We start from the raw sequence: 26970 nt of genomic DNA on the forward strand, positions 1-26970 counted from the left end.
CAATGCTGTGATCTCTCACGCTGTGTGTGTGTGTGTGTGTGAGAAGCGGATCCACGGTTCAGGCTCAGTGCTGGTGCCCAGGCTTCAGTGAACATCCGGTTAGCAAACCGCATCATCTAACGTAAGTCAGCTATGCACATGAAAGGCAATAATATAATCTGTAATGTTGATATCAAGGCGCTGAAGCAGCCGGAAGTGAGCCCAGGCTGTGTGATAAGTGCCACCCAGTGTGATAAAGAGTGTTTCTGTGGGACTAACGGTTATTTTATTTCCAGGCCTCATGACCCACGTTGAGCTGTGAACAGTGAGCTAGCTGAGCACATTCATACCTGTTACGTACATTTAATTTAAATAAGATTCACTGATGACTTGGTTAAGATCAGGATTTAAACTCGTGTAGAAAATAAATTAACCATAGAACCATGACACCAGGTCAGGCTTCACATGTTTAATTTCTGTATGGTAAAGACATCAGTGTCTTATTTCTCATCTCATTATCTGTAGCCGCTTTATCCTGTTCTACAGGGTCGCAGGCAAGCTGGAGCCTATCCCAGCTGACTACGGGCGAAAGGCGGGGTACACCCTGGACAAGTCGCCAGGTCATCACAGGGCTGACACATATGCCGGTTTTCCACTACCAGCGCGGCTGAGCCGTGCCGTGCTGAGTTGGGCTGAGTCGAGCTGAGTGGGGCTGTTGGAGTTGCATTTCGACTACAACCGCGCTGAACCGTGCTGGCTGGAAGTGGGTGGACACATTGGGTGGCGTTAGCGAAAGTGGGTGGACGTCACGTGATGTTGTTAGGCGGCGCAAACAGTGACATCAGTGACCTTTTAAGTGGTAGTCTCATGACCCGGATAGTAAACAATAAACATGGAGGACATGGAGTCGTTAGTGTTGCTGGTCTTGGTGCTGTGGCTTGTTGTCACTGACGACGCCAACAGATACTGGCAAGAGCGTATAGATGAGGCGAGGCGCATAAGGCTTCAGAAATTCTCGTAATTCTTCTTCTTCCGGGTTTACGGTGTTTACAGATCCCAGCGTGCTCGCGGGGCGTGTGTGGGCATGTGAGGACACTCCTCCTCACCAATCAGTGCACAGGGGAGTGTCTGCTCACGCCCCTAGCCCCACTCGGCTCGGTTTGGCTCGCTTCAGCCCCACTCCAAAACCGTGCGAGTTTTGGGGGCTAAGCAGGGCTGAAGCGAGCTGTTCTGAGGTAGTCGAAACACGAGCCGTGTCGGGCTGAAGCGAGCTGAAGTGAGCTGAAAAAGGGTAGTGGAAAAGGGCCAATAGACACAGACAACCATTCACATTCACACCTACGGTCAATTTAGAGTCACCAGTTAACCTAACCTGCATGTCTTTGGACTGTGGGGGAAACCGGAGCACCCGGAGGAAACCCACGGGGAGAACATGCAAACTCTGCACAGAAAGGCCCTCGCCGGCCACGGGGCTTGAACCCGGATCTTCTTGCTGTGAGGCGACAGCGTTAACCACTACACCACCGTGCCACCCTGTGTCTTATTACTTTTGCCTGAAATTTTATACTTTAAAATTCATCTACAGTTTCACATAAACTTGGAAATCATCTTATAATAATAATAAGTTCAACTTGTATAGCACCTTTCTCACACCCAAGGTCGCTTTACAGTCAGTAAGTCCACCAAAAGAAGGTCAGGATGTAATTCCAGTGCTGTCGCTGCCCATGACCCTACCAAAAGGCGCACAAGGGTAAATCCCGTGACGCCACTGGGCAACAGTGCTCGGAACCCCATGCCATGGATCCAGAAAGTGAGCGCAGAAGCACCGTCGTACAGAATGCTGGGTAACCACGGTGTTAAAGAGAACAACGAGCTCACTGCAGTCCATAGCAAGCAGAACACGCGTCACCCGTGGTGGACCAAGGCCTGAGGAAACCGACGCCCAAAACTGGGTCTGGAGCTACAAACATCAAGCCACACAAACAAAGGGGAGGAAAAACAAAAATCATTTTGTTCAAGTGCGACGACACAAACCTAGAGCGCTAATCGTCCCCTGCTTGGTACATGACTCCACCCAGTTACATCTTTTCAAGCCGCTGCTCATCTGTCATCGGGTGGCGTAACACACTCGGAGAAAAGCGCTATCCGCCCACTTCCATATACATGACCTTACAGATGCCCATGACTGGCTAGCGTCCCTGTAACTGACAGCCGAGAGAGCGAGTATGACACCCCTGCCTCCCTGAGAGTATGGCCAATTTTGCTCTCTTGAACTTCCTGTTCCCTTCAAAGTGCATTTGCATACTTCCCAACTTTACCGATTCACACAGTCGTCTACTAATTTTGACAGGTGAATACTGCCTACCGATTTTAGTTCTAAAAACTACCATGTTGCAAAATAAATCAGCGAACGCTATTGGATTTGCTCTTCTGACCTCGCTTCAGCTGTTTTTGGTGCAGGGGATACAAGCATATAGCGTCAAATCGTCAAGTGAAGTGAAGCCGAGAGCCAATGGAACAGCGCGATAATGACGCTGAATCTAAATTGTATCTCTATTGTGCTGTTCCGTTGGTTCTCGTTATAGATCTAGCCAATCAGCAATGAGGTCACGTATTACAACAAGTCACGCCAGTATTTGTAAAAACCAAACACGCTCTGGTGATCATGAACAATGAAAACTCTGAAGAAAAAAAGATTGACTGTGACAACAGGTTCAAGGTGACTTGAATCATCCAGCATTGAGGCAAGGTGAGAAGCATGGATTTTGTGAAGTTCGTCGATCAATTTTCTTCACGTATGGCGCTCAGAATGCAGGAGGATGCACCATTTTGCAACTTTTTTTTTTTTCAAAATCTTCTGGGGGAGCATGCCCCTGGACCCCTCTAGAAGGCCATGACTACATCATACAATCAGCGCTACTGTGTTTCATTCTTAGGGCGTTGGCAAGCATGCGTTTGTGTGATCTCATGAACGTGCTCTACCGTGCTGGTGTTAGAAATGGTGCCCTACTCCACCTCGTGATGAGAATGTTGTCCCGTGTTGTGGTTTGAATTAATATGGCAGGGCACCGGCTCTCTTGACACGTTGGATTAGACGACGCCTAGTTTGGTTTTTGTACCACACTTGGGCGCTTTGCATGACAGGCCTGCGACTCACTCCACCCTTCAAACACCAGTGTGTATTCAGTAGCTGCCAGGGTGTGTAATTTGTACGTTAAAGGAGAACTGAAGGCAATTTTTTTAAAAATCAAAATTCTATTTCTCATTTTATTAAATATAGGAACGTGTTTTTGATCGCTATTTTGTCTCTGCTATAGCAAGTTATGAGTGTTTGAAATATGCTCTGGAATATATCAGTCCATATGTCAAAGCAACGGCCGTAAACGAGATTCGTTGAGACCTGTGCGAGACATCGTAGGACGGAAGTAAAACGTACAGCGCAAATCAAAGTGACCAACATCTGCCAACATTGTCAAAAGACGCGCGCGGCCTCTTTCGAATGCTGATGTAATCAAGCCGGAAGTTTTGTTTGTTTTGATAGCAGTCAGGAAAGTTTGAAATAAGTAGGCAGTAATCGTCATTTAAACTCATTTTTGTGCAACGTTTCATTTGGAAAACAGTTTTCAAAATGGCGGCACTGACACCTGGCTGGCACTTGACGTTTCGAAGTCTCGCACAAGTCTCGTGAAGATCGCGTGGATAAGCGACGCCTACCGTGGACCAAACGAACTAAATTCAACATGACTAAAAACCGAATAGGCCGATAAGTCTCATCTCATTGTCTCTAGCCGCTTTATCCTGTTCTACAGGGTCGCAGGCAAGCTGGAACCTATCCCAGCTGACTACGGGCGAAAGGCGGGGTACACCCTGGACAAGTCGCCAGGTCATCACAGGGCTGACACATAGACACAGACAACCATTCACACTCACATTCACACCTACGGTCAATTTAGAGTCACCAGTTAACCTAACCTGCATGTCTTTGGACTGTGGGGGAAACCGGAGCACCCGGAGGAAACCCACGCGGACACGGGGAGAACATGCAAACTCCACACAGAAAGGCCCTCGCCGGCCACGGGGCTTGAACCCAGGACCTTCTTGCTGTGAGGCGACAGCGCTAACCACTACACCACCGTGCCGCCCAGGCCGATAAGTATAATATTTAATTGCAATTAGTTGCCAATACGAGTCATGATATAAGGTTACTAAAACTGAAAACGTAATTGAATAACACGTTAATTAAGAAATAAAGCAAGTTTAAAAATGACTTCAGTTCCCCTTTAATCAATAGCAGTGCATTGTGGGTTGTCATAAGTGGTCTGAATATTCTCCACGTGAGTGTGGCTCTGAAAATAGTGGTGGAGCTGGCAGCTTTGATACCATATAGTTCCAGGGTTTGGGGTTCCTGAGCTCAGGTTCCTGTGTGTTCTCCTCGTGTCTGCATGGGTTTGCTTCAGTTTCTGTGGTTTCCTCATAATGGATGCCAGCATTCAGACTTATGACTCTGAATTGTCCCAGGTATAAATGTTTATTCCGTCCACGTTCACTGGATATGAGCAGTCGTGTGCTCTGATTGGCTACTCTACTACTAGGATATCGGCTCATATACTGTGAGTAGAGAAAAACAAAATGGCGGAGAGTGTTGCTGAACCAACCGAGGACGAAGTAAAAACTCGTAAACAAACCCTCCAAAGTTATCAAGTATTTAATAGAAATAGCTAAAAGATTATAGTTTTTTTTTTTGGCTTCCCCCAATATCGCCTGTTCTACACTCCAGCTCAGTCAGTGGCAGTAATGTACCTTTTAAGTTGGTTTGCCAACCGCAAAAAAATAAAAAACTGAAAGAAGAAGCAGCAAACCCCAGAAAATACAAAAAAAGCAACAAAATATGGAATAAAAGTATTTGATAAGAACATTTTTTTTTTTTTATTTCAAGAATTATTATAGCATTTTCCACAAATTGCTCTTGTCATTTCACTGGTTTGTTTACATTCTAAGCGGAAATGATTGATTTTGTCGGACATTTTGTATGAAGTTTATCAAATTTGCAAAAAAAAAAAAAAATGCCCCGTTTCTCAAAATCCAGTGAATGTGGTTAGAATAAAACAGTTATTTGATTCAATCTCACCGTACATGGCTTATAGTGCCTCGTCGGCTATCAGCTCATGTGCGACTCGATTTTGTGGGATAACTGTTAAAGGTGGGGTATGAGATTTTTTTTTTCAGGAGTATTTTTTACTATATTGCTTGAAAAGCTCCTCACACCCATGTTGCAAGCAGTACAATAGAAGGTTTGACCCAAAAACGAAATATTTTAATCCAGTCTACAGTGTAAAATAAAGGAAAAACGCCATCAAATCCTATCGAGGTACCACCTCAAAATGATTGGATACTGACATGTCAATCAGACTGAAGCCCGCGAGCAGCCCGTCCCGTGTGTGTGTGTGTGTGTGTGAGAGAGAGAGCGAGCAGCCCCTCCCCCACCCGCGCGCTGAGCAGAGAAAAAAGGGCAGCTTTCCCTCAGAGCGCTCCCTCCAAACAATGGGGATTTACACGAAAACGGAAGGAGATATTCACACAATTCTTTCACAGTGAGTGCCACAAGGCTCTCCTGAACACACTGATGTAATTTTTTTGTCTGTAGTGTAAAAAATGAGGTCACTAGAGCGAGTTAAAAACGAGTGACTTTTCTGATATTGCAGTCACAGTGTAGCCACGTTTATAGGGGTGGAGACGCGGGGGGTGGGAGCATGGCGAGGGCGGGCGTGTTTCTTTTCAAAATATGGCTTGCGGGAACCGTTATTCCAAAATCTCGTACCCCACCTTTAAGTATTCATGCACTGTTCACACCCAGTGTTCCTAGGATAGGCTCTGGATCCACAGCAATCCAGACCAGGATAAAGTATTTAATGAAGATGGATGAGTGATTATAGCACCCTACAGTGGTGCTTGAAAGTTTGTGAACCCTTTAGAATTTTCTATATTTCTGCATAAATATGACTTAAAACATTCATCAGATTTTCACACAAGTCCTAACAGTAGATAAAGAGAACCCAGTTAAACAAATGAGACAAAAATATTATACTTGGTCATTTATTTATTGAGGAAAATGATCCAATATTACATATCTGTGAGTGGCAAAAGTATGTGAGCCTTTGCTTTCGGTATCTGGTGTGACTCCCTTGTGCAGCAATAACTGCAACTAAACGTTTGCGGTAACTGTTGATCAGTCCTGCACACCGGCTTGGAGGAATTTTAGCCCGTTCCTCCGTACAGAACAGCTTCAACTCTGGGATGTTGGTGGGTTTCCTCATATGAACTGCTCGCTTCAGGTCCTTCCACAACATTTCCATTGGATTAAGGTCAGGACTTTGACTTGGCCATTCCAAAGCATTAACTTTATTCTTCTTTAACCATTTTTTGGTAGAACAACTTGTGCGCTTAGGGTCGTTGTCTTGCGGCATGACCCACCTTCTCTTGAGATTCAGTTCATGGACAGATGTCCTGACATTTTCCTTTAGAATTCGCTGGTCTAATTCAGAATTCATTGTTCCATCAATGATGGCAAGCCGTCCTGGCCCAGATGCAGCAAAACAGGCCCAAATCATGATACTACCACCACCATGTTTCACAGATGGGATAAGGTTCTTATGCTGGAATGCAGTGTTTTCCTTTCTCCAAACATAACGCTTCTCATTTAAACCAAAAAGTTCTATTTTGGTCTCATCTGTCCACAAAACATTTTTCCAATAGCCTTCTGGCTTGTCCATGTGATCTTTAGCAAACTACAGATGAGCAATGTTGTTTTTGGAGAGCAGTGGCTTTCTCCTTGCAACCCTGCCATGCACACCATTGTTGTTCAGTGTTCTCCTGATGGTGGACTCATGAACATTAACATTAGCCAATGTGAGAGAGGCCTTCAGTTGCTTAGAAGTTACCCTGGGGTCCTTTGTGACCTCGCCAACTATTACACGCCTTGCTCTTGGAGTGATCTTTGTTGGTCGACCACTCCTGGGGAGGGTAACAATGGTCTTGAATTTCCTCCATTTGTACACAATCTGTCTGACTGTGGATTGGTGGAGTCCAAACTCTTTAGAGATGGTTTTGTAACCTTTTCCAGCCTGATGAGCATCAACAACACTTTTTCTGAGGTCCTCAGAAATCTCCTTTGTTAATGCTATGATGCACTTCCACAAACATGTGTTGTGAAGATCAGACTTTGATAGATCCCTGTTCTTTAAATAAAACAGGGTGCCCACTCACACCTGATTGTCATCCCATTGATTGAAAACACCTGACTCTAATTTCACCTAATCCTAGAGGTTCACATACTTTTGCCACTCACAGATGTGTAATATTGGATCATTTTCCACAATAAATAAATGACCAAGTATAATATTTTTGTCTCATTTGTTTAACTGGGTTCTCTTTATCTGCTTTTAGGACTTGTGTGAAAATCTGATGATGTTTTAGGTCATATTTATGCAGAAATATAGAAAATTCTAAAGGGTTCACAAACTTTCAAGCACCACTGTATTTGATGATAAGAACTTTTTTTTTTTTTTTTTAATTTCAAGAATTTTATTATAGCATTTTCCACAAATTGCTCTCGTCATTTCGCCGGTTTGTTTACATTCTAAGCGGAAATGATTTTGTCGGACGTTTTGTATAAAGTTTATCAAATTTGCAAAAAAAAAACCCAATAAAAATGCTCCATTTCTCAAAATCCAATGAATGTGGTTAGAATAAAACAGTTATTCGATTCAATCTCGCCGTACATGGCTTATAGTGCCTCGTCGGCTATCAGCTCATGTACGACTCGATTTTGTGGGATAACTGTTAAGTATACGTGTACTGTTCACACCCAGTGTTCCTAGGATAGGCTCTGGATCCACAGCAATCCAGACCAGGATAAAGTATTTAATGAAGATGGATGAATGATTATAGCACCCTATATAGTAAATACAGTTGCATTCACAGGCTTTATTTGTTAGATAGAAAAACACTAGTGTCCTGTGTAGAAATTAGGGCGTAATTCAGCAGAACTTGGCTCGACTGCTGGTTTGCTTATCCGTACAAGACTTTCTTCCTCGTTCCAAAGTGTCTCGGGTGTGCGCTGTCAGTGTGTAGAGCATGGTGCACGCCCAACAACTATGGAAAGTGTTGTCCTTTTGTTGCTCAGAACATTTCTAATTGCCTCATAACTAGCAACCTGTGCTTTGGATGAGCTGCTGGATTCTTTTCCTGGAGAAGGTGGGTACTCGGTTAGTTTTCAGCATGTACGATAGGTCCTTGCTTTACTTTTTATAAAGACCTTGGTACGCAAGTCCAGTTTTAGGGGTCATTTCTTCAGTGCGTAGCTTTGTACTACACAATAACCCGCTTTTCATATAAATAAAGTCCTGAATATCATGTGCCTGTCAGGCCTGAGTGAGATTCTGTGAACACGCCACTTCCACTGTTGGCTGGAAAAAAAAAAATCCTCAACTCCACCCTTCTACTTTACCAAAAGTCTCCTTGTTGCAAGTAAGAACCCTCTGTGTTGTAAATAAATGCTCCTGTATGACTGAATGCATGCTGGTTCCTGCAACAAGCGGCGATCCGCAAAATAAATTGGAAAGGAGACTTAAAAATGGCCGTAAATACTGGACAATTTAAATGCGTTTCAATGAAGGATAATGAAAATAGCAGGCATTAGTGCAAAGTCTGTTATAGATTTAGAACAAGTCATCTTTATATCCTTATGTTTTTAACACAATGAACGTTTTAATTCAGATACTGGATTATTACCCAAGTTTACACATTTTAAAGGAACAGTCCACCGTACTTCCATAATGAATTATGCTCTTATCTGAATTGAGACGAGCTGCTCCGTACCTGTCCGAGCTTTGCGCGACCTCCCAGTCAGTCAGACGCAGTCAGACGCGCTGTCACTCCTGTTAGCAATGTAGCTAGGCTCAGCATGGCCAATGGTATTTTTTTGGGCTGTAGTTAGATGCGACCAAACTCTTCCGCGTTTTTCCTGTTTACATAGGTTTATATGACCAGTGATATGAAACAAGTTCAGTTACACAAATTGAAACGTAGCGATTTTCTATGCTATGGAAAGTCCGCACTATAATGACAGGCGTACTAACACCTTCTGCGCGCTTCGGCAGCGCATTGATATCTGAGCTCCGTATCAATGCGCTGCTGAAGCGCGCAGAAGGTGTTAGTACGCCTGTCATTATAGTGCGGACTTTCCATAGCATAGAAAATCGCTACGTTTCAATTTGTGTAACTGAACTTGTTTCATATCACTGGTCATATAAACCTATGTAAACAGGAAAAAACGCGGAAGAGTTTGGTCGCATCTAACTACAGCCCCAAAAAATACCATTGGCCATGCTGAGCCTAGCTACATTGCTAACAGGAGTGACGGCGCGTCTGACTGCATCTGACTGACTGGGAGGTCGCGCAAAGCTCGGAGAGGTACGGAGCAGCTCGTCTCAATTCAGATAAGAGCATATTTCATTATGGAAGTACGGTGAACTGTTCCTTTAACCTACTTCTCAATCACTATTTACTGTTTTAGCACTTAATCGTGAAATGTTGTACGTTGTTTCATGTTTAAGTTATTCCACGAAATTGGGTTGTACATGAGCTGATGAGGCACCTAGTACCGAGTTGGCTATGAGCCATGTATGACGAGATTGGAATACAGTGCTGAGCGTAAATGAGTACACCCCCTTTGAGAAGTAACATTTTAAACAATATCTCCATGAACACAAACAATTTCCAAAATGTTGACAAGACAAAGTTTAATATAACATCTGTTTAACTTATAACGTGAAAGTAAGGTTAATAATATAAACTTAGATTACACATTTTTCAGTTTTACTCAAATTAGCGTGGTGCAAAAATGAGTACACCACACAACAAAAACCACTACATCTAGTACTTTGTATGGCCTCCATGATTTTTAATGACAGCACCAAGTCTTCTAGGCATGGAATGAATAAGTTGGCGACATTTTGCAACATCGATCTTTTTTCATTCTTCAACAACGACCTCTTTTAGTGACTGGATGCTGGATGGAAAGTGATGCTCAACTTGTCTCTTCAGAATTCCCCGAAGAAAATAATTTCTTTACACCACAAAGGTGAAGGCTACAAGAAGATCAGCAAAGCTTTACTTATCCGTCAGAATACTATAGCAAAAGTGGTACAAAAATGTAAGAAAGATGGAACTGCAGCCATCTCGCAGAGACGTCCAGGTCGTCCACGGAAGTTAACGCCTCGACAGGAGCGTCTTCTGATGAGAAGGGTTGAAGAAAATCGGCATGCAAGTTCACTGCAGTTATCTAAAGAAGTAGAAAGCCAAACTGGGGTGACTATTTCCCGTGACACAATACGGCGTACACTGCAGAGGAATGGCATGCATGGACGCCGTCCACGAAAGAAGCCTCTCCTAAAGCCCAGGCACAAAAAAGCCCGCCTAGAGTTTGCCAGGGCCCATGCTGACAAAGATGAAGACTACTGGGACTCTATACTCTGGAGTGATGAGACCAAGATAAATGTTTTTGGAACTGATGGCTTCAAAACTGTATGGTGTCGCAAAGGTGAGGAATACAAAGAAAAGTGCATGGTGCCTACAGTGAAACATGGTGGTGGCAGTGTCCTTATGTGGGGCTGCATGAGTGCTGCTGGTGTCGGGGAGCTGCATTTCATTGATGGCATCATGAATTCACAGATGTATTGCTCTATACTGAAAGAGAAGATGCTACCATCACTCCGTGCCCTTGGTTGTCGTGCACTTTTCCAATATAATGATCCTAAACACACATCTAAGGCCACTGTTGGATTTCTGAAGAAGAACAGGGTGAAAGTGATTCAGTGGCCAAGTATGTCTCCTGATCTGAACCCAATCGAACACCTATGGGGAATTCTGAAGAGACAAGTTGAGCATCGCTCTCCATCCAGCATCCAGTCACTAAAAGAGGTCATTGTTGAAGAATGGAAAAAGATTGATGTTGCAAAATGTCGCCAACTTGTTCATTCCATGCCTAGAAGACTTGGTGCTGTCATTAAAAATCATGGAGGCCATACAAAGTACTAGATGTAGTAGTTTTTGTTGTGGGGTGTACTCATTTTTGCACCACCCTATCCGCGTTCACTGAATTTTGAGAAATGGAGCATTTTTATTTTTTGCAAATTCGATAAATAAATTTGGACAAAACGTCCGACAAAACAATTTCTGCTTGGAATGTAAACAAACTGGTGAAATAACAGTAGCAATTTGTGAAAAATGCAATAGTAATTATTGGGGAAAAAAAAGATGCGTTCTTACCATGAAATATACTTTTCATTCCATATTTTGTTGCTTTGTATTTTTGGGGTTTTGTTTTCAAGTAGTTTTTATTTTATCCTCGGTTGGTTCAGCAACACGTTCTGCCATTTTGTTTTTCTCTACTCACGGTATATGAGCTGATATCCTAGTAGTAAAGTAGCCAATCAGAACGTGCGATTGCTCATATCCAGTGAAACGTGGGCTAGAATAAATGGTAATATGCTGCATAGCTGAATTTTACTTCCCTGTTTAAAGGAAAATGATTATAAATGGGTAGATGAGTGTTTCTGACAGTGAGCAGATTAGAAAGCAGTATGCTTTACTAAAATTTAATTAGAAGTAGATCATGTAGTTCGGTCAACAAGACATTCGTTACGTCAGACTTTTTTTTTAAACAATATATTTATTGACATTTTTTACATAAAACGAAATTACAAATGAACAATACACATGCACATCACAAACATACATTCCTTAGCCACAAAACATTTGTGCATAATTTAATAGCTTTATACAATCACGGGAATTTGAACTCATTAATTCTGTTATGAGGTTTACATATCTGACTGCATATTCCTCTTCATTGTTAATTGCCAGATTAATACCATTAACATACACATTAAAGGAACAGTCCACCGTATTTCCATAATGAAATATGCTCTTATCTGAATTGAGACGAGCTGCTCCGTACCTGTCCGAGCTTTGCGCGACCTCCCAGTCAGTCAGACGCAGTCAGACGCGCTGTCACTCCTGTTAGCAATGTAGCTAGGCTCAGTATGGCCAATGGTATTTTTTGGGGCTGTAGTTAGATGCGACCAAACTCTTCCGCGTTTTTCCTGTTTACATAGGTTTATATGACCAGTGATATGAAACACGTTCAGTTACACAAATTGAAACGTAGCGATTTTCTATGCTATGGAAAGTCCGCACTATAATGACAGGCGTACGAACACCTTCTGCGCGCTTCGGCAGCGCATTGATACGGAGCTCAGATATCGATGTGCTGCCGAAGCCCGCAGAAGGTGTTAGTACACCTGTCATTATAGTGCGGACTTTCCATAGCATAGAAAATCGCTACGTTTCAATTTGTGTAACTGAACTTGTTTCATATCACTGGTCATATAAACCTATGTAAACAGGAAAAACGCGGAAGAGTTTGGTCGCATTTAACTACAGCCCCAAAAAATACCATTGGCCATACTGAGCCTAGCTACATTGCTAACAGGAGTGACAGCGCGTCTGACTGCGTCTGACTGACTGGGAGGTCGCGCAAAGCTCGGAGAAGTACGGAGCAGCTCGTCTCAATTCAGATAAGAGCATATTTCATTATGGAAGTACGGTGGACTGTTCCTTTAAACTGTTCCCATATCTTTTCAAACATATCTTGCCTTCCTTTTCGTATATATGCCACTCTCTCCAAAGGCAAAGTTGTGAGCATTTGCTTCACCCAATATGTAACATTTGGTCTGCTGGTCTTCTTCCAAAACATTGCAATGGATCTTTTGGCGTGCAACAAACACGTATCTATTAATATTTGTTCACTTTTGTTGTATTTGTGACCTTTTGGATAAAGTCCTAAGACAAAAGTGCAGGATCCATTGGAATATTTTTTGAAATCATTTTTTCTATTGCCTTTTTAACCTCCTCCCAAAAAGATTTTATCTTACTGCATTGCCATACACAATGTAATAATGTCCCCTTCACCTGTTACGTCTGACATTTGAATAAGGGATTAATCGCAAAGCGTTTACACACAGTACCGACTCTTTCTGTATTACAGCAGTTGTACATTTCTATTTCCAGTGCATTTTTAATGTCTAAATCTGGTGTTTTATTGACTGATGGTGTCTAACCCTGACACATTTCTATTTCTGTAATTCCTCCTGCCCTTGGACCTGCTTGAATATTTGTAACTCTTGTCCAGGATCCCACATGGAAACCTGAAAGATTTGCATTTGCAAGTTTCACCCTTGCTTCAGTGGATAATTTCACCTGGTTACTGTAGATTTGTGACAGTGGCCTGGCTTAGTGGTTAGCGTGTCCACCTCTCGACTGGGAGATTGCGAGTTCTATTTGAGGTCAGGTCATACCAAAGACCATCATAAAAATGGTACCTACTGCCATCTAGCGAGGCACGCTGAAATACAGATGTGAGTGGGGAGTCAAACTCTCGCGGTTACCAGAGGACCAGACCCCCACTGGTGTGTTTTTTTTTTTTTTTTTTAAATTTATTTATTTTTAACGCATCCGACGGAAGCCGGTAACATGCCGAAGTTCTTCCTCCAGCTCACCCTATCCAGCAATACCATATGAAGTTCTTTTCCCTCCAAACCAGTGTCCTTCTCAAGGACTTTCTTCAAAGTGATATTTGGTCGCCCTACTCGTCTACGCACATCTGGGGGTCCATGGCAAAACTCCACCAGCAGGTTAATTCTGTCTTGACACGTGCCCAGCTAAGGCGAGCCGCCGGTGCCTTATGGTGTCAGAAAGGCAAGGATTTGACCTGTAAAGTGCTTTTGTTTGTGATCTGCGCCTTCCAAGAAATGTTTTGGGGTTTTCTCAGCGTGCGAATGTACCGGTATGTGCCATCGATTTTTGTTAGTGTCCATGAATCAACCATTAGAGGAGAATGGTCTCAACGGACATTCCCACTGTAACCCCAGCTATATAATAGACCAGAGGCCGAGGGCTACCGAATTGGAGATCAGCGCCGCACCCATGTGACTCAACAGCTGGTTAGTACTGGGACAGGAGACTGTCTGGGAAGACCAGATCCTGGTGCAGGAGGGACTTTGACTGACTTGGCTGACTGTAGATTTGTACCCAAGAGCTGCTGCTGCTGCTGTAGTAATCATAAAGGCTGTCTTGTACTCATCCTAGGACTCTTTTTATTCATAATATGGTCATTTATCGTTCTTTCAAGACTGTTTAGAGTAATGATTTACGTATAATCTCTCTTCCTGCTGTCTCTGAGAAGAGGACAGGTTCCCTTTTGAGTCTGGTTCCTCTGAAGATTTCTTCCTCATATCGTCTCGGGGAGTTTTTCCTTGCCTTTTTCCATCTGGCTTGCTCATTAGGGATCGAAATTTACATCTTGATTTCTGTGAAGTTGCTTCGTCACAGTGTCTTGTTTACAGCTTGATGCAAATAATGAGTATGAGTTTTCTTAAATCGCCATGTGGGGGCAGTGTTGGCTTACAGTTTGCAGTAACGGCCTTATGGTTGTCTTCCTCAGCATGCCCAAATCAAAAGACGAGTTGTCTTCCACGTCAGGCAGTGACTCTGACAGTGAAGCTGAAACAAAGGTAGGACCATTTAGTATGTCTACATATCAAACATTCCACCGTACTTTAAAAAAAAAAAAGTCCTGACAGTTTTTACATCTGGCGGATGTTCGTACAACTTTTAAGTCAACATGAAATCTAGATTTTAACTTTAAGGTGTCAATTTTGCATTTGTAAAAGTCGTTATATAATGGAAACTTGTCCACTTATTGTCCTGAATGTCCCCATTTGTCACAGGCCAAGAGGAAGAAGGCAAGCAAAGTGGAGAAACCGGCTAAAAAACAGAAGGGTGGGGAGAGCTCCAAACCGAGCGGCTCCTCCAAGAGGGATGATAATGCTGGTGACAACATGTTTCAGGTTCAGACCATCTTCCCCCCACATATTCAGTTTCTGCGCTCAGGAGTACTATACTGTGCATGAAGTGGCAGGAACAAAGTCTGAAATGTGCTTTGTGGAAGCTGTGAACCTTTCAAAGCAGCAGATATGGCTGAGAAAGTACTGGAGCTTCTACACCCACTATTACTACACCCTGTACATTTATAGCCTTTAGCATCTGTCTTGAAAGAATAGGACTGTTTAGAGTATGTTTGAAATGAGGAAAGCCACGTTTGCACCGTTGGAGACAGGAACACATCCTGTAAAAAAAAAAAAATTCTTTCGTTGTGAGCTGAGGTTGGCTGTCTGAGAAGACGTACTGTCATGCTCTTAGACAGTGGATTTAGTGCCATTTGCAATTGTTTTTCTCCCTACTTTTGTCATCTGCCGATTTCCATTCATCACCCAGCCCTCCCCATCATATAACAACTACAAGGTAGATAAAGACTGTGACTAAAGTCACAGTAATTTGTGCTAGCTGACCTTTGTCAATTGAAGGTCAAGGTGAAGGTCATTTTCATCTCATCTCTAGCGGCTTTATCCTGTTCTACAGGGTCGCAGGCAAGCTGGAGCCTATCCCAGCTGACTACGGGCGAAAGGCGGGGTACACCCTGGACAAGTCGCCAGGTCATCACAGGGCATCACAGGGCTGACACATAGACACAGACAACCATTCACACCTACGGTCAATTTAGAGTCACCAGTTAACCTAACCTGCATGTCTTTGGACTGTGGGGGAAACCGGAGCACCCGGAGGAAACCCACGCGGACACGGGGAGAACATGCAAACTCCACACAGAAAGGCCCTCGCCGGCCACGGGGCTCGAACCCGGACCTTCTTGCTGTGAGGTGACAGCGCTAACCACTACACCACCGTGCCGTCCCTGAAGGTCATTTTGCTGAACAAAATAAAACGAGTGCTCTGAGAGCACAATATCCCCCGCTGGCAACTATATCTATGCTATAAGGCCGTAACTCTGGTAAAATGCAACTAAATTGAGCGAAATTGCAATATGCGTATTACTCACATACAGTATAACAAAGAATTCTGTCAAGTTTTGTGAAATTCCTCCAAAAATTGTGAGAGGAGTTGATTTCAGAAGGTGAGTACCCTTCCTGGGATAGATGGACATCGCCACGACATAATCCCCCTTTGGGCCTTTCAGCCAGCGGGGGATTTAAAAAAAAAAAAAAAAACTGTCAATTTTCATGGTCCCCCCCCCCCCCCCCCCCCCCAAAAAAAAAAAAAAAAGTTATAAGTGATTTTGAAAAAAGTCCCGTTTGTCATGGATCATTCCAGATCAGTGATCCTGATCACCACCAAAAGTCACAGCAACATAATTCAGCCAAGAAGTATTCTTGTGAAATTTGGTGGTGATTGGTTGAAAACTGAGGGAGAAATAGTGTCCTAAAAACATTAGAATAATAATGATGATGATGATGATGATGAAGTAAAAAGATCCTAAGTGAGAGCAAAAATTTGCACTTGTGCTGCTAGCGCAAATGAATTAATCAGGGAGGGTGAAGGTTAAAACACGATTCCTTCGAAAAGTGAAGCCAGCCAGCTATGTTTTTCCAAGTATGCTGTGCTGTCTGCTCTCTTCTACATACATACTCCACAACTGGCTGGTGTCACTGGGAATGACGGGGGAGAGAGAGAGAGGGTGTGTGTGCGCGCCCCATCTTTTCCACTCGTCTGTCCATAGTTCATCGTGGCGTCATAAGGATTTGTACTTGGATCTATCAATGATGGTATAAATGCTTTTCTGTTGTGCTACTCAGGAGCTGCAGTTTCAGAAAACTCAAACGCTAACCAGTCCTCTCAATAACTGCCGGCAACCGGCGATTTTGCCGCCTACAAACGCTCCATTGCCGGCTACTTACAGTGGTTTTTCAAAGAATTGAAATTTCGTAAGTTTTTACTTCATAATTTATACTTCAAAAAATAAAATTTTGCATTCAGGATCACTCAGAATTCATAATTTTAACATCTACATTTTTCAAAATTTTCCGGGGAGGACCCCCGGACCCCCCTCTTTTTTTATACATCGCGGCAGCGGCTAACGCAGCCTATGCTCAGCTTACACTTAACATGGATCCCAGACGTCCGCTGTTTAGCGGAATTCTGCTATTTTTGTAGCCAGAGTTTTTTTTTTTTTAAATCTCTTGTATAAGGGCAGCATGGTGGTGTAGTGGTTAGCGCTGTCGCCTCACAGCAAGAAGGTCCGGGTTCGAGCCCCGTGGCCGGCGAGGGCCTTGCTATGCGGAGTTTGCATGTTCTCCCCGTGTCCGCGTGGGTTTCCTCCGGGTGCTCCGGTTTCCCCCACAGTCCAAAGACATGCAGGTTAGGTTAACTGGTGGCTCTAAATTGACCGTAGGTGTGAATGAGTGTGTGAATGGTTGTCTGTGTCTATGTGCAGCCCTGTGATGACCTGGCGACTTGTCCAGGGTGTACCCCGCCTTTCGCCCGTAGTCAGCTGGGATAGGCTCCAGCTTGCCTGCGACCCTGTAGAACAGGATAAAGCGGATACAGATAATGAGATGAGATCTCTTGTATATCTGTTAAAAATATGTTTAAGTAAAATGACCAGCAGAATACGTTCTGATTTGGTTTGCGATGTTTTCGTCAGCTTGGTTTGTTCTCGTTGACATTCGGGAACACTCGGAAGTTAAATTGATGTAAATACCGCGAGACTGTACGCGATAGAACGAGAAAACAATATGGCTGCGCCCATTTGCTAGAAAACGTGTTTTAACTCCGTTCGTGCTTTTGTTTCTAATGCGTTGAACTTAATTCACTATGTCGTGGAAAGCGTAGTTGCGCTTAGCCAGAGAGGAAGTTGAATCCAAGAAGAGATTAATGAATGTGGTGAATACAGAACTTGAAACAAAAGCTCATGCGAACAGAGTAGCCAAGAAACGATCCAAAAGAGCACTGCAGGAAGATCAGAGAAAGCAGAAAGAAAGATCAGAGAAACAAAAGCAGAGAAAACTGGAGGAAAGCTCACAGAACGCACCCCAGAAAAGAGCATTAAATTCCTCTGCAGTGAAACCTTTCAAAAAGAGAAAAGGTTTAAATAAAATATCTCCAATATTTGCTGTACATATGTATCTAATATTACTGAATCATTGATTTCTGCTCATATTCATGATTTTTGAAAAATGAATGTGGCTTATATTAGACTAGTATTGATTAACTCGAAACAAAAAAATAAACAAATGAGATGAACTATGGATACTATTGTTAAACAAAATTGGGAATATTTAGGCAAGTATATTCTTCAAAGCTACATTTTCGTCTAATTTTTATAATTTTTTTTTTTGCCACTTATGTCATACATTACAAAATATGGCATCAAATAGATGCACATTATTGTTAAATTCTGTTGCTTTTCTATGTTACAGGAACAGTCCACCGTATTTCCATAATGAAATATGCTCTTATCTGAATTGAGACGAGCTGCTCCGTACCTGTCCGAGCTTTGCGCGACCTCCCAGTCAGTCAGGCGCAGTCAGACGCGCTGTCACTCCTGTTAGCAATGTAGCTAGGCTCAGTATGGCCAACGGTATTTTTTGGGGCTGTAGTTAGATGCGACCAAACTCTTCCACGTTTTTCCTGTTTACATAGGTTTATATGACCAGTGATATGAAACAAGTTCAGTTAAAAAAATTTAAACTTGGCGATTTTCTATGCTATGGAAAGTCCGCACTATAATGACAGGCGTACTAACACCTTCTGCGCGCTTCGGCAGCGCATTGATATCTGAGCTCCGTATCAATGCGCTGCCGAAGCGCGCAGAAGGTGTTAGTACGCCTGTCATTATAGTGCGGACTTTCCATAGCATAGAAAACCGCTACGTTTCAATTTGTGTAACTGAACTTGTTTCATATCACTGGTCATATAAACCTATGTAAACAGGAAAAACGCGGAAGAGTTTGGTCGCATCTAACTACAGGCCCAAAAAATACCGTTGGCCATACTGAGCCTAGCTACATTGCTAACAGGAGTGACAGCGCGTCTGACTGCGTCTGACTGACTGGGAGGTCGCGCAAAGCTCGGAGAGGTACGGAGCAGCTCGTCTCAATTCAGATAAGAGCATATTTCATTATGGAAATACGGTGGACTGTTCCTTTAAATCTATGTAAAAAATGCGTTCTATACCATCTTTAAATGTTAAAATCGCAACAGCTTCAGGGGGCTTCACCCCCTGTACCCCCAGCAGGGGCACTGGCCCTGCACCCCGCAAAGGGCTTGCAGCCCCCTTGACCCATGCTGATAGTTTCTTACATTCCCCTATTTTTTTTCAATTACTGCTGGGATCCCTGGCTTAACCTCTGCCTGCTACTCTTTTTTACTTGCCCCTTTCTCAGAAATATATTGAGAGGGCTGCTAAACACAGAATTTTGACTTCTGCTACGTGACTTGTCTAAAACCCACCAGTAGTACGACGGAATAGGATTACACAGAACTTCTGGATATATGCAGTATATATACTAATGGATAGTAAGGAAATGTACCATGTGCTGAGAGGCTCGGGTTGAAATTATGGATTCTCTTCGGTGACTGGCATAGTATTATTTTGCGAGGGATGCAGCCCTGAAGGAAATAGTACTGTGCCAGTCACTGAAAAGAATCCATAAATACCGGTGCCTCTCAGTGCATGGTATATTTGATCTATATCTCTCATCAGAAAATTCCAAACTAGAAGTGTTCAGATTGAATCTCGGCATAAACTCACTGGAGGCAGCCATGTTTGTTTGTCGGAGCGACGTTCGACCTGCGCATGTGCCATGCTATCGCCTGCCTCGCCAGGCATGATCATGATGCGTAGATCTACACACACCGAAATGCTCGCGAAGCCACAGCTGTGACTTGAGTCGGCCATAAAGCTTGAAATTTTGACGTCAGTTCATGATATGTACAGGATACACACCATATCTTTTTAATTTTATGTCATAAGATACATTGCTTAATCAATGGTGGAACTATTTTGTTACATGAGCCATCTTTGGCCAATACCTGCACAGAATTTTTATTTATTTATTTTTTATTATTATAAGAGATATAATTAAGTTATTCCACAAAATCTCATCGTACATCAACTGATAGCTGACGAGACGCGTAGCACCAAGTTGGCTAGAAGCCATGTACGATATGAGTGAGTAAAATAACTGTTTTATTCTATCCACATTCACTGGATTTTGAGAAATGGAGCATTTTTAATTTTTTTGCAAATTCGATAAAAACTTTATACAAAACATCAGTCAAAATCATTTCCGCTTAGAATGTAAACAAACCGGCGAAATGACGGTAGCAATTTGTGAAAAATGTGACAATTCTTGAAAAATGCGTTCTTCCCATCAAATATTTTGATTCCATGTTTTGTGGGGTGGGTTTTTTTTGGGGGGTGGGGTTGTTTTTGAGTAGGTTTTTTTTTTTTTTTTTTCTTTTTTCCCGTCCTTGGTTGGTTCAGCAACACACTCCGCCGTTTTTGTTTTTCTCTACTCATGGTATATGAGCTGATAGCCTAGTGGTTGAGTAGCCAATCAGAGTGCATGATTGCTCATATCCAGTGAATGTGGATAGAAAACAATATCCCTACTCCCTCAAGCTCACTTTTTTGATGTTAGCAAAACATAGTAATTTTCGTCAGTAAAGTTAGAGTCTCCATCATACATGGAGAACACATGCTATCACACAGTCTATTAGAGAATTTGGCGAAGAAATTATTGGGATCATCTCATGCAGTGTAACAAGTAATAATCATCAGACCTTTTGAAATCTGAAACTTATGAATTATATTAAATTGAGGCTTGAAATTTTAAAGCTTACCCCAAATCTTGACTTATTTGACAACACTAGGCCTAGTCTCTGTTTTAATTAGGACAGAAAATAAAACGATGGCCTGAATGAGTAATGTATCTGTTTCAGATTGGGAAGATGCGATACGTGAGCATCAGAGATTTCAAAGGAAAGGTGTTGATTGACATTAGGGAATACTGGATGGACCAAGCAGGTGAAATGAAACCAGGCAAAAAAGGTAATTGTGGAATATATATATATATACTGTGTATATGTACAACTCCAAATCAGGAAAAAAAGTTGGGACAGTATAGAAAATGCAAGTAATAATAAAAAAGCAGTGATTTTTCTAAATTTACTTTGACTCGTATTTCATTGCAGACAGAATAAACCCAAGATATTTCATGTTTTGTTGGTCAATTTCATTTAAAGCCTAGGTCACAACCGGACGTACAATTTATTTTGGCCGTGTGATTTTTGGCGTTTCCCAAATCGCTGTGTTTTTTTTTTTTTTTTTTTGTTCATGGAGAAAGATGCATGTTGGCCGTAAGTTTGTCTTGCAACCTGAAAAAAACATAAGCGCCCGTAGAGTTTGTTTGACATGACAAAGAACCTCTATGGCCGGTCTACGGCTCGAAAATCAGCACGTCACACGCGCGCCCTCCGTGCGTTTCTTGCGTTTTTTGCATGTAGACCGGCCGTAGGAGCACGTATAGCTGGTTGTGACCTAGGCTTAAGCTGTTAATATACATCCATTCCTGCATTTCAGGCCTGCAACACATTCCAAAAAAATTTGGACGGGGCCAATTTGGGGCTAGTAATGAGGTAAAACAATTAAATAATGATGTGATTTGAAACAAGTGATGTCAGCAGGTGATTGTAATCATGATTTGGTACAAAATCAGTAACCAGGAAAGGCCTGGTGTTTTGAGGAGCAAAGATGGGCTGAAGATCTCATTTGTCAACAAATGTGTGAGAAGGTTATTGAAATGTTTAAAAACACTGTTCCTCAAAGAAAGATATAAAGGGATTTGAATATTTCACCCTCTACGGTGCAGAATATCATTAAATGGTTCAAGGAATCTGGAGGAATTTTATTGCACTTAAGGGCAAGGGCTCAAGCCTGATCTGAACACCCATGATCTCTGACCTCTCAGATGGCACTGCATCAAGAACCGCCATTCATCTATAGCTGATATAACCACATGGGCTCAGGATTACTTTGGCAAGCCTTTGTCAAGCACAACAATACAGAGTTACTTCCACAAATACCAGTTAAAACTTTATTGTGGAAAAAGGAAGCCTGTGTCCAGAAGTGTTGTTGACCTTCTCTGGGCTCGGAGGCATCTGGGATGGACCATCACACTCTGGAAACGTATATTGTGGTCAGATGAATCAGTATTCCAGGTCTTTTTTTTTTGGAAGAAATGGACGCCATGTGCTCTGGACCAAAGACGAAAAGGACCATCCAGACTGTGACCAGGAACAAGTCCAAAAGCCAGGGTCTGCCATGGTATGAGGTTGTCAGTGCCCTTGGCAAAGTTAACTTCTGTGATTGCAGCATTAATGCAGAAAAGTACACTAATATTTTGGAGCAACACATGCAGAATGACATCTTTTCCAAGGATATTTCAACAACACGATGCAAAACCACATTCTGCACACGTTACCAAGGCATGGCTGTGGAAGAAGGTGTGTCCTCTCTGTCCCTAATAGAGAATGTGTGGAGAATTTTTGAATCAAAGAATGCCAACAATGACCTTGTACTGTTGCAGACCTGTTTGCAGGAAGAATGGGACAAAATAAGACCTGAAACACTTCATCACTTGGTGTTGCAAGTCTCTAAACATCTTTTAAGTGTTGTGAGAAGGAATGGCAACGTTATAAAGTGGTAAATGCTTTGCTGTCCCAAATTTTTTTTTTTTTGAATGTGTTGCAAGAATCAGAATTTAAATGCGTGGTGTTTTTTTTTAAAAAATAAACAGTACATTCATGAAGTAAAGCATCAAATAACATGCCGTTGTATTGTTTTGAGTGCAATACAGGTTAAAGATGGTTTACAAATCAGCGTTTTCCAATTTTAAATTTCAACTTCATACCGTCCCAACTCTTGATTGATTAGGGGTTGTGGATAGAATGTTATAATTCAACTTAACAACGTTTACGGGTTAATAAGGGTGTGTGTTGGGGGCCTAGTTTCTAAATGCCTCAGGTTTGAGAAAAAGTAAATTTAATCTACTTTTTTAAAAGGTAGGTGCATTTATTAAAGATGTACTTTAGTAATGTCAAAACCTTGATGGTCCTTTTCTAAAAAAAAAAAAAAAAAAAAAAGAAATTACCCCCACTGAACCTTCCAATACTAATGACATGAATGATCTCGTCCGTTCTTTCTCAATTATGAATGATGGTGACGCCATTGTTGGCATTTTTGATGAAATATTCCTTTTAAATGTAATGTTTCATGTTGTATTGTTTATTTTGGTTGTCATTAATTGTATGAATCACCCTCAGGTATCTCATTGAACCCAGAGCAGTGGAACCAGCTGAAGGAACAAATGTCGGACATTGACGACGCAATAAGAAGATTATAAAATTGGTCTGTTTAGTTGGGAAAGTTGGGTGGGGCAGAATGTTTTTAGAGTTCCTGTTCTTTGGCATCTCAACACTGGGTTTAAAAAAAAAAAAAAAAAAAAATGTGGCTTTGTTTAGCTTGTTTTGTTTTCTTCAGCTTGTATGTTGTTGTCAGGGATGCACCAATCTCAGTTTTTTTATTTTTTTAAGTTTCCATTTTCAATATGATTATAGTATCAGATGATCTGTAATGACAGCCACCAAGCTGAGTGTTTTGCAAGCTTCTGTTGCTAAGTTCTGCAAGATGTTTGAGACATGATGATGATTACGTGAAACCTGTGTGTCAGTCAATGTAACAAATACGTCAGTGGGTCAGACTGGAAAATGTCAGATCCAATCCCAGTGTTTCAAGCCAGTATGAGACAGATAGGATTACGCTGTATTGGGTTGGTGTATCCTTGGTGTTTGCAGTGAGGCTAAAGTAGAGTGTTTTTTTTTTTTTTTTTCTCCTTTTGGTGAATACATGTTCAGAATAAATACAAACCTGTTGTTTGTAATAGATGGTTGCAAGTCCACAAGTGATAAACACTGCTTTGGGAATAAACTTGTTGCACTGGTCTTTATACGGGGTGGATGTAATAAAGGGGACACGGTGTGCTTGGGTGGTTTTACAATCAATTTTTTTTAGCGTGCACCCTGTTTATGGTATGTCACTTCAATTATTTGCTAGATAAATAGCAACTACAGGACTAGCCTGGCTTCACAGGAGCAAATCGCAGATACACAGCGGTCAGCTTTTTTAATTGCACGTGTTGTGGACAGTTTTGCAATTTGCTTTAATGTTTTCACAGCTCAAGGATGAATCGAAATGAAAATTTGGCCTTCTGTATTGCTCAATGTATTCACTACTAAACCTCAGTGTGTGAGTGTGATTTTTGCTTGCCTTCGCGTGGGAGCAGGAATTATAATTGTCCATACACCCACTCAGACATAGACCAGACTCCAGTGTAACAACAGCCCTTTCAGAGAACTGTCCAGAAGAGCCATCTTGCATCAATTGCATTTGCTGACCAAAATTAAATCAGGCTTGTAAATCACAGTAGCCACTGTATTGCCAGCACCGTTTTTTGCGACAACATGGTTTAGGATGTTGCGTGCAAAGGCTGATATTACTTAGGATTAAGTGAGGAGAAACTGCAGTGTGAAAATGTTATCCTTTTTTTTAAAAAAAATCTGTATATAACTCCTAAGGTGTGAGTGAGTGAATGAATGATCATTAGCTTTATAGTGTACATCAATGGTGAAGAGGGAATTGGTGTTGGATATGAATTAAAAAGTAAGTAAAATTGTTTAAAATTGTCATATCACAGTGAGTTGTGATATGAGTGAAAAAGGGATAATTGCAATGTTGGATTTCTTCGTCACCAGTGGTAACCCAGATGCCAGTTACTATGGTGATCTTTTGTCACTATGGAGGTCGAATGTACTTCCAAGAAGGTAAGGAGGAGGTGATTATAGTTGAAGGTATTGTCCATAATTCTCTTTAGTGTACGCTCGGAGACTATCCTGTTAGCAACAAATACTGCAAAACTATACACATCAGTCGAACATAATACCGAGATGATGCACTGACTGTAGGGCAGATGCATTTTTGCAGATTTGTACAGATATGGTGGTGTAGTGGTTAGCACTGTCGCCTCACAGCAAGAAGGTTTGGGTTCAAGCCTAGTGGCCAATGGGGGCCTTTCTGTGTGGAGTTTGCATGTTCTCCATGTATCTTTGTGGGTTTCCCCCACAGTCCAAAGACATGCAGGTTAGGTTAATTGGTGGCTCTAAATTGACCGTAGATGTGAGTGTGAATGGTTGTCTATGTGTCAGCCCTGTGATAACCTGGAGACTTGTCCAGGGTGTACCCTGCCTCTCGCCCATAGTCAGCTGGGATAGGCTCCAGCTTGCCTGCAACCCTGCGCAGGATAAGTGGTAATGGATGGATGGATGGATTGTGCAGATGTTAGTTACAAAGCAGGTACATTTGCAATACAAAATATAGAGAGTAGATTTAGGAAAACAGACAATTGCTATATGGAGCACATGGAATGATGGACAAAATGAGCAATTTTAGCACATTGAATCACTAGATGGCGATGGTGCTCTGTTTTTGACTATCAGACTCTGGAGACTCAGAATGTTCTTAGTTTTTTAGATCATTATTATTTCTTGCTATAAAATTCAAGGTTTTTGCAATTTATTTAACTGACAATCATTGTTCGGTGATCTGGATGATTGTAGTTAAGACCAGAGACTGTGAGACAACACTACTTCCTTTCTTCATCTTCTTCTGAGTAACTATGATCTCCAAACTTGATTAATTTGACAAAGACTGTCAGTCCATTCCCTAGTACCCAATAGTTCCCAGTTTGCTTATTTCCAGTGAAAGTAGGAGCCGAGTCTTGTTCCATTGAAAACACGACTCTGTCCTGATAGTGAATTTCCTTGCATGATAACTGCTAGCCATAGATAAAAAAGGAATTTGTTTCAAACCCCTTGGCTGTAACACAAACACACAGCACACATGCTGCCATTTCTTTGATTTTTTTAATACTAGCTCAAAGTGATTCATGATGAATACAATATCGAAATGGATTATATGGGTAAATTGTCCTTCAGAGTCACAGCTGTGGAATCATTCAGTGTAACAAGGGCTTGTTCAAATGATGGATGTTAAATGTTGTGCTGTGGTCTGCACGCATTTTAGTGGAAAAAATGTCCTTCATCCCATACACGCACGCGAGGCATGTCCTCTCCCAGCCGCCCACTAAAAAGCACGCTCCCCGACTGCTGTAAGTGGTTTGGAGTGCCTGTGCAACCTGCACCTGGAAACAAGGCGATGTAGGCTGAGACTTGGCTGCTCAGGAAACGCCGCATTTCTTCCCCTGCATTACTTTATACTTTGATGGTTTTATGATGGATTGAGAGAAGAGTATCCTGGAAAAGATGGGGGGAAAAGAAGGGGTAAAAGTGGGTGTGCTCAGCCAGCTCAGGTCACCAACGCCTCTGTAGTCCAACATCTGCTTCCATTTGAAGTGTCTGCAACAAGCCCAGCGGCTGTGGTTCTTCGCCTGACGCTTGTGTCACTGGTATCTGGAGTGCTGTGTTGCAGGTCTTAGCACGTCAGATTCTGGGTCTGTGTACCTCAGGAAAATGGAAATATACAAGCGAATGTAGACGAATATCAGACAGTCAGTGGTTTGATGGGCAGAGAGTGAGTAAAAGATGAGGAAATGTCCTCGGCTCACTTTTTGGTGAATGTCTCTGTCCCTGTTGATTCACTCCATGGTGGCTAATATAATGGATCCCATTTCTTGGAAGGAATGTGTTCTTCTATGGAGATGTGAAATTCATATTGATTATGGGGTGTCTTGAGTTTCTTGTCCGTGACAGGGATGATATTGGCTAAAGCCTGTCTTGGCTGTAAAGTGTAGCCAAATCTTTCCAATTATCTTTACAAAGGAGAGATCGTTTTGAGAAGTTTACAGGCCAGAATGGCCGTATTTGACCTTCTGTTGGGAATGAAATCATTCATTTTGAGAAAAATGAGTGACATTTACATCAGTGTAAGGTATCCAAATG

General features: G+C 42.1%; 1 protein-coding gene across 1 annotated transcript; it reads left to right on the forward strand.

The window, feature by feature from the left end:
* Window positions 1–23944, forward strand: sub1b (SUB1 regulator of transcription b). Its single transcript, XM_060906681.1, has 5 exons — window positions 1–121; window positions 14543–14612; window positions 14829–14948; window positions 20899–21007; window positions 23281–23944. The coding sequence occupies exons 2-5, from the start codon at window positions 14544–14546 to the stop codon at window positions 23358–23360; spliced, it is 378 nt and encodes a 125-aa protein (XP_060762664.1). The 5' UTR covers window positions 1–121; window position 14543; the 3' UTR covers window positions 23361–23944.
* The last annotated feature ends 3026 nt before the right edge of the window (window positions 23945–26970 follow it).

This window comes from Neoarius graeffei, chromosome 24 (assembly GCF_027579695.1).
Source record: "Neoarius graeffei isolate fNeoGra1 chromosome 24, fNeoGra1.pri, whole genome shotgun sequence".
NCBI lineage: Eukaryota > Metazoa > Chordata > Actinopteri > Siluriformes > Ariidae > Neoarius > Neoarius graeffei.